The sequence below is a fragment of the Momordica charantia genome, assembly GCF_013281855.1.
Source record: "Momordica charantia cultivar OHB3-1 chromosome 4 unlocalized genomic scaffold, Mcharantia_2.0 BLBB01000004.1, whole genome shotgun sequence".
NCBI lineage: Eukaryota > Viridiplantae > Streptophyta > Magnoliopsida > Cucurbitales > Cucurbitaceae > Momordica > Momordica charantia.
This window is the reverse complement of record NW_028275162.1, coordinates 4,214,938-4,227,523: the sequence shown is the minus strand read 5'-3', so window position 1 is coordinate 4,227,523 and position 12,586 is coordinate 4,214,938. Positions and strand designations below refer to the sequence as shown.

Below are 12,586 nucleotides of genomic sequence, written 5' to 3'. Positions count from 1 at the left end.
CGAATCTTCTACCCTCACATGTTAGTGTTAAAAATAAAGTCTTATATCAGATGAAAAAGAAATTTGTACTCTACCTAATTTTCCTTCATAAATAATTCTTTAATATTGTTAGATCTCATATCACTTTTTAATCATGTTGATGTCTCTCATAATGAATAGAAGTAATATTCATATGGTACGACTATCACTATATTATTTTTTGAAATCGTTAACAAAAAATAGATAGATTTTTTTTAAAATCCCTTAATTTTATGATTCGTTTCAAAACTTTCAATATGTTGTTGGGCCTTTCATATAAACATTTCAAAAATACCTTTTGAACAAACATCTATTAATATTTTGAACATAAAGTTTTTTTTAGTACAACTTTTGAACCGAAAGTTGACATAGTAAAATTTGAAACGACATGACAATTAAGATGAAAGGTTCTTCCACATTTACTTTTCGTTCACCTACTTAATTTTACCCTAAAAATTTCTTCATCCATTGTGAACTACCAAATTTTGCCCTAATTCTTTTTTAAAAATGATAGTTTCTTCAACATTTCCTCTTTTTTCAAACTCAATCAAGACAAGTTTACACGTTAATTGTCACGTCGTTTTAGATTCTGCTACGTTAACTTTCCATTCAAAAGATTATCATATCTTTACTTTTTAGGAAAATTTATGGATAGTATTGGAACGTTTAAAAGGATAGAGATATTTTTTAAACAAGGGTAGAGTTTAAAGGTAATTTTTAAAATCAAATGCAAATATTACCTTTACCACATTAGCTTTTCCATTAAATATGAATAAAACAAAAGTTTAACCATCAAATGGGACAAAATGTAAGTTTCAAAGTGTGCAGTTTTTTGGTTAAAAAAAAGTGAAACATTTGCAAGATATTATTAGCCATTTCATCTAATTATAATATTTCAACTTTATGGGATAAAGGAAAATCATTTGGGCAATTTATCCTCAATTTACTCAATTTAAAAAACAACCATTTGGCAAACTTCTTAGAGTAGATTGTCAAAATCAAAGGAAATCTTCAAAAAATTGCAGCATTTTGATTGATTACATCAACAGCAGAAGACATCTTAGGATGAAAGTTGAATCACAACCTATTTCTATTCTTCCTTAAATTATGACTAACCAAGCAAGCTCAAGCTTTTTTTACTCCAAAATCATGAGCCTACTTGGTAAGCCACTTCTTTTTTCTTTTTTCAAAATTATTCTCAACCACAACGGCTATGCTGTGCTATGCTTATGATTCATCTGTCATTCCAAGCTGCAATCTTGACTCATAAATGGATGTAGCCCTCAACTATTGGGGTTGGGGCCTCGAAACATCGAACGATGAGTTGATGTAGCTTCAAGACCGAACCTCGGAAGGCTTCATATTCGCACCATCCATTTCAAAGCTGTGGAGAAAAACAAACCAACTTGGAAATGTAACTATCAAGACAGGGACGACTGACATGCCAATTCCTTGGATAGCAGATAGGTGAAGGTGAAGTTGTGAGGTATCCGCTCAATACTCTTCCACATCTTCTTCTGTTGCTGCTGCTGAATGTCGTTTATCCGCCCCTTGGGCCTTAAATGCTCCACAATGTCCTCCAAATCTTCCAGGCATAATCCTGAGTCCTTGGCAAAAGACTCTACAAGCTTTGGGAGGAGAATCCTCTGCCCTTTGTGTGTCCTCAAATTTGAAAGGATGTAGTCTTCTTTTGCAACCTCCAGCTCCTCATTCACCCTCTTGGCCGTATAGATTCGAACCTGCGTAAAACGACAAGCAGCAAGTTCAAAACCGTCCTGAAACTGGTTTCAGCTAGAAGCTTGGATTGACTTCAGTACTAGAATGTTTTAACATAGTTAAATGTACCGCAGGGTCAGAATGGCTTCCGCAACATAGAGCAAAGTACAACCGAGGTTCGGGGTGGTTGATCGCAAAGGATTTCCGAGCATCGTTAACTTTAAATTTTGTTTTCGAAGAGAGGAACAGGTGCAGCCACTAATCAAGCAGCAAATCAGTCAGATATTGAATGAACTGACATTGATGATACAAATTCAGATAACAGAAACATAATTCCGAGATTATAATAACCTGTCCCGAACGAGGCAAGTGGCACCCGAGAATTGAGCTTTGTATCATATCTACACTTATTATGTGACCTCCAACATTATATGCAGCCTTGAAAGTGGAGCAGCTAATGAGAAAGAAGTATTTATGCCATCTTATTTTGGTTGATTGAAAGAACAGAAGATCCTCACCTTGAGTATCAAAGATGTTCTCTTCAAACTATTTTTGGGAATCCCATACTGCAAATATGCCTGTGGAACATAATAAACATTTACTTGTAAGCTTTATGATGTTATCAAATGAAAAATTATATATAATTTATGCTAAGTTTAGAACTTACATGCATAACAAGTGTGTTGTGTACATTAATCCAAAACGCGAGCTTTTCTTCATGTTTCATCGCTTTGAGATCAACTTCTTTGAGCCGATAAATAAGAGACCTGAAAACAAGGCAAGTGGAGATTTCAATAAACAATAAAGAGGATATCAAAGCCATGGCATAAGAAACAGATTGGTTTCTTTGAATTAGGAGTCACCTAAAGCCTTGGAGCATGTGGTTGATATCTGAGTCCTTCTTTCTCTCTCTAGAAATCCATTGCACCTTCAACATTGTGCAGTATGGAACACTAAATTCTTCGATGTGAAACGGGTTACCGAAATTAGAGTTGAACGATTTCTCGTAGTTCCTCATGCTCCCCAAGTGATCTTGTGAAGAAAGCTCACACATCGATGACAATGGTGAGATTGGAGAAGGATTGTTATGATTATTCATCAAAGGAGGTTGAGCAAGTTCACAGTATATTAAAGAGATGGACTTGATCATCTCCTCGGAAATCCAGTTCGGCGACTTGGGTGCTCTTTCAGGTACATGGGCTCCGAAATGCTCCCCGAGGCTCATAGAATTTGAAGCATCACTCTGAGATTGCTGAACAAACAATGTGAGATACCCTAATGAGAAAGAGATGCATATTCTAAGTTCCATCTTGTCCAAGATGTATCAAGATCAAGTTAGTTACCTCCAGCATTGATAATGGAAGGGAATGGTATGAATCTACTGCTTTGGCCACAGACTTTGACAGAGGGTAGTTTGTAGATGAACCGGGTGATCGCCGCAAAAGAGATGAATAACTACGATGCAAGTGTGACAGCTTCTCAGGTTCCTCGACTTCATTTCTTCCTTTTGATTGATTGCCAAATGAAGTTTGAGGTGACACGATATGGTCGGAATGAATGAAAGAATGTTTGTGTTCTCCCTCTATCACAAAAAGAGGCCCAGAATAGGATTCAAGTCTATCATCCATGGTTGAAGAAGAGGACACTTGTTGCTTGAATGTTCTACGGTATAACGACAGAAGATACTTTTCCAAGTAAACGACTTCTAACTCCAAGACCGCGATTTGCTTAATCAGTTCCATTGCAGCCTGAAATCGATGAGAACTAGTAAGACTGTGCACACATCACCTTGAAGCATTTGATGGAACAACAAAATGAATTGGTCAAGCATATGAGTACTCTCAAGGATCCACATACAACAATACAACCAGATAAGATTACAGGAATCAGTAGGAAGTTTGGCAGGAAGTTACCTTTGGGATCGAGCTTTCGGTTGCCGAATCAAGTGAGGGAGGCTGAAAGTTTATTGCCTTCTCCAAGGCGTGGCGAATGACAAATTGGCTCTGTAGTTGTTCTTGAAGCTGTTGAATCTGCAGAAAAAGAGCAAACAACATGTTCTAAATACAAGAATAACTTGCAGAATATAAAAGAACAAGTCCGATCTGACCTAGAAATTTGATTGAGAATGTGTCTGGTTACATGTCAAAAATATAAAAGATCTTGGAGTGTTTGGTTACATATCAAAAATTATCTCCAAAGATGTTGAAATGCATACAAGCACTTTAATAAGGCAATTGGGATTAGTCTTTCTATCACAAGTGTTAGCAAAACCATTTCGCTTAAAAACATTACTCCTAAATAATCCATGATGCAGGCACAGACGTGTTTTAAATACTAAAGTATAGGCTATAGGAATATCGAAAACGAGCTCGATCCAACCCTGAAGTTCAATTGAGAATGTGTTTGGCTACATATCAAAAGCACTTTTCAAAATTATCATAGTTTTCAGTCACATATCAAGAAAGTATTTCCAAAGACTCAAAAACTGCTTCACACTTGGAATTAGTCTTTCTATCAAAAGTTCTAGCAACAAAACCATTTCACTTAAAGACATTACTCCAATTTCTTATCATTCTGATTCTTGGCAAGTAAACGGGGCCTTAACGAAACTTCTAGAAGACAGAGCCAATACAAGCTTAGTAGATTATTCAGACAACTGTTTTGACAAGTCCAAGGTTTCACCATACCTCCTGTTTCAATGAATTCTGAAGAACATGACTATCAGGGAGTTGCTTTTTCTTGGCTTCCAAATAGGCACCAGCGTGTTCCATTTCCTAAGATGAAAAAGAATCCATAAACACCTCCCCCCCTTTATACAGAATAAGCAGTAGAAAAACAGTAAATTTCAGTACTACAAAAACTTCATTACATAAAAGAGCTAATGTTTTCTATGAGAGTCAACCATGGCAGACAAGACACATAAAACAAATACGGTTCGAAGCTTCTTACAGAAGCATCGTATGTTCTTACCATTCCTTGTCGGTACGAAGCCATCAGAAGAGGAAGAAGGAAGAAGAGGAGGAAGCAGATGGGGTTTTTTCTCTCATTTCTTCAGAACCAATAAAACTTGCAACAAAGGAGAAGAAGAGTCTGATTCGACGATTGGGTTTTCCAAAAAGTTGCTTTCTAAGAACTTTTTTTTTTCCTTTTTTTGGGATTACAGAGACAAAAAAAAATGGGGTTCTTCCTTCTGAATCAATCTCAAAAACAAGCACTGAAACAGTATTAAATGCGGTACGACAATGGCTCCAGATATCGACAAGCGCCAAAACAGAGAAGCAGCATCACAAACGAAACGTCCAAAGCAAATTAATGTTGAGAGAATAATGAACACTGTTGGCAAAAAACCAGAAATCTACTGTGGTGGAGCGAGACTGCTCAAAGGAGACAAATCAATCAAATGGGGTTTACTTTGATTTATATGATTCAAATCAAGAAAGATAAAAATTGGGTTTTTTTTTTTCAACGTTTGAAGGATACGAATGGTTGAGTTTAAAACATTTTTTGGTTTTGGTTTTTGAGAACAATGATCAGTCACTTGTAAAGATTAAAACTTTGATACCTTGAAATCACCCCTTTCATCACAAGTCAAAATAACATATAAACCCATTTTTAAAGGAGGGTGAATCAAACATATTTTTACGAACATTGCGGTATTCAACCCACCACTAAATTTTTGACAAATTAGAGGGAGGAACATAATAATAATAACAAAGGTATTGGTTGGTTACGATTTGACAAGGATCGAATACTTGGTCGAATGTCCAGTACAATAGATAGCAGGAGTTTTTGTTTTGACTCCCGATGGATCTTCAACTCCAAGAACTCCAAAGCCATACTCTAACTCGCTTCCATTACTCGATGAGATGATGGAAATTCCTTGCACGTAATTAAGAAAGCCATTGAAATATGATTGAAACACTAAACAACCACCATCCAAAGCGACTTTTTCTTTTGTTTAAGGAAAAAAAAAAACTAAATTGTGGGTATAAGTATTTGTTGGAAAGGAAACAAATAACTCTACTAAACAATCTTTTTTATACTATTAAGCTAACTTTTTTTTGTCCATATTGATATCTTTTTAGTTCATATTTCTATAGATTCTTGTTTTTGATATAAATGGGGGTATGAATCTTCATTTTTGAAGTGGCAAAACAAGAACAAGAAGGTGATGGGTGAAGGAAAAGACCAAAAAACAGGACAAAAAACATAAAAGATGTCCAGTTTTATTGGTCCGAGTAGTCCCTTGTCTTAGAAAGGCACATTAGCTTTGGCCTTGAAGCTTTTTGCATTGCATTAAAAGAAGGAAACCAGTTGGTGGATTTTTTCCTTTTTCTTTTTTTTTTTTTTCTTTTTTGGATGAGAAGTTGAAAGGTAAATCTTACAAGCAACAACAAAGTGACAAGATAAAAGGGAAAACAGCAAGCTGACTTGGACAAATCATTCAAATTTTAGTCATTTTAATCTCTTTTTCTTTGTTATTTATTTGTAAAATACAAAGCCAAAATTGAGCCAGTTTGAGCTGGCTTTCTTTTTACACATTGGTAGCTGTGTGTAACAGCTCCTTTCCATAAAGATAAGCATCATATATAACTCAAACATGTTCTTCGAGACGTTTGACTTGTGATTTTAATAAGGTCGAGGTCCTGTAATATGTTGTTCGAAAGGTAATTTGTATTTGGTACGTGAGTTCATGATGTGGAAGATAAAGGTATATTTTAAGATTGGATTTGCATAACTTTGTAGTTTGTGGGATTAATAATCTAATAGCGAAAAATAAACAAATTCATATATCAAAAATTAGGCTCAACTTTTTAAACTCAATTACATAAATTTAACATGTGATTCAAATACCTTTCTAAGAATTATTTGTCTTTTTAGGAGGATTCAAAATTTTAAAAGTAAGAATGCTTGAGAATTCGGATGCTTAAGTATAGCCAACCCTCCAAATGTATGGAGACCGAACCTTCACCTCGAATAATGAGATAGGTGTCTCATCCACTAAGCTATACACTAATTAATTCAAAATTTATAGTTCAATTTGCTAAAATTAAAAGTTTAAGCTATCAACCTAAGCATAAAAGGATTAAGTATCGGGAACATTTTCATGCCTACAAAAGATAAGATTTCCACCACTCTAGTCCTAGTCTTATACTCTTTATAGCTCAATCTGATTAAAAGATTATGAGTTCGAATTTGATATTGTTGTTTGCAAAAAAAATAAAATTAAAAGGGTAAAAAGTGAATTTTTGTCGTATTATTTTCAAAGAAAGAAAACTGAAAGTAATAATTTGGTGTAGGTTAGGCATTTTTTTGACTTGGCGTTTGAATTCAAATTATCTTTAATGATCTTCTTCTCCTGCATCGATCACATACAAACTTTTTTTTCAGAAGTGGGTGGCAATGGCAACAAGAAGAGAATAAATAACAAAAAATTTCTTCCACAAATCACAGCCAATAATTCATAAACGTAGAATATTTACAATTTTAGATTCTCAAACTTGCCAAAACTCAATCATAATTGGTATATATTTTTTGAGTTCGATCATCGATCTCACATGTTGTACTAAAAAAATACTTTGGTATTTATTACGAGGTTCTAAAAATCACGATCCATAAAGAAAAATTACATAGATTTCTGTCCGTAAAAAATACTCTATGAAATCAACCCAAGTTAAAATTAGATATACTGTTATCCTCCATTGGATAATGGTGGAGTGGCCAAGGCAACGGACTGTACATTGAAAAACAAAAGGAAAAAACCTCGAAAGGGCTGAAAGTTGAAAGCAAAACACTGCATTATTGCTAAGGCAAAATGGCCGATTTCCACTGCCTAATCGCCATCAAAGATGAAACACGTCCTTTTTTTTTTCCTTTTCTTTTTCTTACCACTTTTCCCGGAAAATTTTTTATTTGACCCTTTTTTGGGGATTGGGTTTTCCGTTCAGTTTCTAGTGAAAATTGCATGTGCTAGGGAAAACAGATTCACACCATTTTGTTGGAGTTAAGAACCGTTGTGATGGTTTAGTTGCGGAAGAAAATGTCCCGATGAACTTTTATTTCTTTCGAAAAAAAAAGTAGGTTACAATATATTAGAGTAAAATTGAAATTAAAAAGGATAAAACTTGGCTCCGACTTCGTCTTCACTACAATTAAATATTTGACAACTAATTATTTTTAAAAAAATATTTTTGTTTTTACGTTTCTCTCTCTTAGTTGTCAAATATTTAATGGTGGTAAGGACAAGGTTCAGCCAAGTTTTATCCAATTAAAAATAGTTGATTTAGAATGTGTTTAATGGGTGTATAAATTTTTAATTTTATATCTAATAGATAACTTTGAAAGTACTTAATAAGTCAAAATGAGCAATAATTTAGCGTTAATCGGCATATATGTCAAAGTAAGTTCGATTTCCACCCCACGTGTTATACTAAAAAAGAAAAAGTATCTAATTAAGATCCCTAAAGTTTTAATTTTGTGTCTAATAATTTCTTTTTTTTAATATTTATTAGATACAAAATTGAAACTTTACGATTTATTAGAGTTCATGAACATAGATATGAAATTGGAAGTTTATGATGTATTAAATACATTTTAAAGTTTTAAAGATTTATTAGATTAGATTTAATGTATAAACTTAAAAAAATACCAAAGATTAATTTTGCCTAATACACTTTTAAAGTTGATGAATATAGATAGGAAATTGGAAGTCTATGATGTATTAAATACATTTTAAAGTTTTAAAGATTTATTGGATTAGATTTAATGTATAATCTTAAAAAAATACCAAGTTGAATGGCTAAGAAAAAATAAAGAACAGTGACATTGTTCCAATCTTTTAATTTTGGAAAATATTGAAGTTTCACTGTTTTCATTTTTTTTTTAATTCCATTTGATAATATATAAATTATAATGAAATAAGTTAAACAATATTTTCAAGACTAAAAGGGTGCAACTTTAAGGATGAGCCCCATGAGGGTGAAAATGTCAAATAGGTTACAGCAGAAAGTTTCTCTGTTCAACAAACTTCTCTATATATTGAAACAATATTGAAACCATGGATCAAGGAAGAAGGATGATGGTGAACAACTTTAGCTAGAGCATCGGGTGCTATATTCAAAAATCTTTCTATATGCAGGTATGAAATTGTAAAGAAAAATTGAGGTCTCTAACCAAAAGAATCCCCTCTCGGATTGCAAGAAGCTCTGCTTTCAAATGGGCGGAGAAATTGATGGGTATACTTTCAGTCTTGATGACCACTAAATTTCTAAAAGAATTTCGAAAAATAAGTCCTATACTCGTACCTGTCACAAGAAACATCCATGTTCAGTTTTATTAAATTAGAAGGCGGAGGCTGCCAATATGATGGAGCGACCGTTTTGTAACATTCTTATTTCTCGTATCCAAATTTCTAAAGAAATTTAAGCATTTTGCAACTAATTTTGTTTATTGTTTCTTATTATTTGTTCCAAAACATAAACAAAAAAAAAATGTTATATCATACTTGAATTCATTTATGTTTGAGCCGTGTAATTCATTTTTCTTAATGAAACATAAACAAGAAATAGAAATAGAAATGTTACCGAACGATCCTATGTTATTGTACTTGTGTGAAGTCTTTAGTATACTTGAAAATCCACCCACTGATCTCAAGTAAGAAATAAGTTAAAACAATTATTGATTTTAGCTAAAATAAAAAAGAAAGAAAAAACAAATATATATATATAATGCATACTTATAATTATTTTATTAATAATTAAATTTATAACCTGCCTATTAAAACTATTTTTCCTATTAAGACCAATAAAATTTAATGTTATAAAAATATATTGACTAATGAATTATAAAAAATTAAAAAATTAAATGATTAAAATAGTATTTAAACCAGAAACAAAACCATGAAATTTCGCACAGAAACAAATTAGAAGTCTGCAGTGGCAGTGTTTAGATTTCACAAATCGATGAGATTATTGCTAATTAAGATTCTTAGAAAGAAATATATATTCTTTTTATTTTCTTTCTCGAGAAAGTCAGCCACCAAGGCACCAACTTCAATTTTTTTTTTCCCGAGAAACAAACAGACATACTTGAATTATCTGATAGGACAAGAAAAATAAATGGACAGAACACGAACTCATTAGAAAAATCAGTGCAATGTGAGAGCTAAGCTAACTTCAATAATAATTACAAGATTAAAATAATCAAAAAAAGAAACAAGATGCTTTTAGTTTTCATTAATTAATCTTGGAAATTCATTGACGTTTGTGAAGCATCCAATCCTTTTTAATTGAAAACAATTTCAATTATTTCAATGATTGATTTATCGTTTTCGTATGGTAAAAAAATTTAGTAGGATAATTTTAAAAAGAAAAGGGAAAAAAGAAGTTAAAATAAAATATATGTATCAATTTATAAATTTGAATACTTCACTTCCTCAATTGAATTATTTCTAAAAAAATAAAATTTTATTTTTAAGTATCGATCAAGTGACATGTGAATAGTGGTAATGGAAAATTTTAATAGGAATACCAATTTTAAATTATTATTTATTACCTGTGAGAGTTGAAATTATTCCACCTTTTGGTGAGGAAATTATTTATTACATGTTTATTGTCAATCTCTTATTTGGTCCTTTTTATATTTATAATAACAACCTGTATAAAATAAAAAAGGAACTACAAAATTGTTTTACCAAAAAATTTAAATTTTCACATTGAAATCCTAAAAAAAAAAAGAAGGTTTGCTAGTAATAAAGACTTGTTAATTGAAGAAACGTAATCCATAGACCAAGAACAAAAATATATATTTAATCAAATAATTTTGTATTTTTCCATTCTTAAATTTTTTCTATTTTGTTCTTATACTTTTGATTTTAGTTAATATTTATTTTGGCTCGTATTGTCAACATTTATTTATTTTAATCCATATACTTTTGAAACGTGTTGAGGAGGGGATTCGAACAAAGACACGCCGATTTGAAAATTGAATTTCAATTTGGACACACCCGATGGGACTCGAACCCACAATCGCTTGATTAGAAGTCAGACACCTTATCCATTAGGCCACGAGTGCTTCTTTTTCTAATCACTATCAATTTTAATTTAATTTCTATATTTCTAAAAATTTTCATATAATTAATTCATATGGTTTAGCTGTATACTTCACACGTTGTTCAATTTATTACCATATTATATATGTGACACTTATTTTTTTAATTAAATTGTACCGATCTCGCAAATCATCCAAATTATCTTACTAACATGAAAATTCACTCATTATCCTTTTTCTTATTTAACCCTAAACTCTAATACAACCGACTAATATAGTCAATAAATTCCAAGGACTAAATTAAAGCTTTAAAAATCGATTAAAAGCCAGACGTCTTATCCATTAGGCCAAGAATGCTCGTTGATTTGAAAATCATAAAAACTAAGAATGAGTTTGGTTAATGATTTGAAAACAGGGATTCAATGGAAACATTGTTGTATTCCTTTTTTCCAAATATGTTTCGGAGTAGATTTGAAAATTGAATCTCAATTTAAAATAGACAAATTTAATATGTTTTGATAATATATTAGTAAGTCATTGGTTACCAACTAAATGTTTAGTTTGATCTAAAATATTATTAATTTATTTATTAACGTTAATGTTATAAATTTTATTAGAATTGGTATTTTACAATATTATATAAATTATAATCTATTATATTTCACTGGTTTTAATTTTAACATAAATGAAATGAGTTTATAACATGAAATAACGTATTTCTCAAAGTTTTTATCTGATGGATTCAAAATCCAAAAATACTGAAAACGTAAAAAAAAAAATTTATTTTTAGAATTCCAACTATTTGACAGAATCTGAAAACAATTTTCGAAAACAATCCTGCATTCCTTAAATTCATTTGATTTAGTGAATCTGAAAATAAATTTAGAAGAAAATGATAAAAATAAAATTCCTAAATTTAAACACTCTCAAAAGATTATAGGAGTCAAATAAAAGAATTATAATAGAAGTGAGAGAGAGGGCGAGGGAGGAAAAAGAAAAAAAAGGAGACAAGAAAATGGTAAAAATAAAATTCCCAAAATTTAGAAGATTACAAGTCATATAAAAGAAATGAGAGAGGGCGAGGAAAAGAATAATAAAAAAGGGACAAAAGAAACACGCCCGGTGGGATTCGAACCCACAATCAAGCGCCTTATCCATTAGGCCACGAGCGCTTGTTGTTTTTTTAGATGTTTTTAAATTATATTTAATCTCTTTCTCTTTTGATTCGTGACAAATTTTCAAGTTAAAGAGGCAAAAATGGCCCATGCAGGTTTCGAACCTGCGACCTTCGCGTTATTAGCACGACGCTCTAACCAACTGAGCTAATAGGCCAATTGATAATTTGTTTTATTTTGTATTTTTTTGTACAATTTCTAAATATTATGCACTTTTTTTTTCCAAAAATTAAATAAGTTTATATTTATTTAATCTAGTCTTAAAAGGTACATACAAATTATTATTATTATTTTTAATGTGGTTTATAGTTTTATTTCTATACAAGTGATAGAACCCAAAAAAAAAAAAAAAAAGAAGAGAGATAGGACAGATAAAATGAAGATGATTAAATTGGTAAATCTTTTCAAGTTGCAATCAAATGCAGGCACTCACTATGAATAATGTAAAGCAATTTCTATCACAACCGTATTTGGTATGCTTTTTCAAAGTGCTTGTGAAAGACAGTATTTTATAAATTAATTAGTATGGTTAAAAATTTAAAAATGGTAAAAAAATGTTTTTAACTCATTAAAATTACTTTTGAAAATTTCAATAATCAAAATAGGTTTAGAAATTCTAAATACAGATC

The 12,586-nt window shown here is 31.4% G+C and overlaps 1 protein-coding gene and 1 non-coding gene across 3 annotated transcripts; both read right to left on the bottom strand.

Moving 5' to 3' along the window:
* Nucleotides 1-984: 984 nt before the first annotated feature.
* On the bottom strand, nucleotides 985-5,129 carry LOC111007555 (ternary complex factor MIP1 leucine-zipper protein). Of its 2 annotated transcripts, none has more exons than XM_022279957.2 (10): nucleotides 4,705-5,129; nucleotides 4,422-4,508; nucleotides 3,648-3,764; nucleotides 3,078-3,482; nucleotides 2,598-2,977; nucleotides 2,402-2,501; nucleotides 2,253-2,312; nucleotides 2,086-2,172; nucleotides 1,864-1,992; nucleotides 985-1,757 (listed from the first exon to the last, which is right to left on the bottom strand). In XM_022279957.2, exons 1-10 carry the CDS (start codon nucleotides 4,726-4,728, stop codon nucleotides 1,440-1,442), a joined length of 1,707 nt encoding a protein of 568 aa, XP_022135649.1. In that variant the 5' UTR covers nucleotides 4,729-5,129; the 3' UTR covers nucleotides 985-1,439. The 2 variants fall into 2 exon arrangements, with proteins under 2 accessions (XP_022135649.1, XP_022135648.1); XM_022279956.2 differs by having other exon boundaries at nucleotides 2,598-2,986; nucleotides 4,705-5,126.
* A 6,911-nt stretch (nucleotides 5,130-12,040) lies between these two features.
* Nucleotides 12,041-12,114, bottom strand: TRNAI-AAU (transfer RNA isoleucine (anticodon AAU)). Its single transcript has one exon. It is a non-coding gene; the product is annotated as a tRNA-Ile (tRNA).
* Nucleotides 12,115-12,586: the final 472 nt, after the last annotated feature.

Excerpts from the sequence above, each read along its gene's own strand:
- LOC111007555 (XM_022279956.2), bottom strand. The coding sequence starts at position 4,728 with ATGGCTTCGTACCGACAAGGAATG. Across the intron at positions 3,483-3,647 it reads CCGAAAGCTCGATCCCAAAG|GCTGCAATGGAACTGATTAA; the intron begins GTAACTTCCTGC and ends CATCGATTTCAG. Across the intron at positions 2,313-2,401 it reads ACAACACACTTGTTATGCAT|GCATATTTGCAGTATGGGAT; the intron begins GTAAGTTCTAAA and ends TATGTTCCACAG.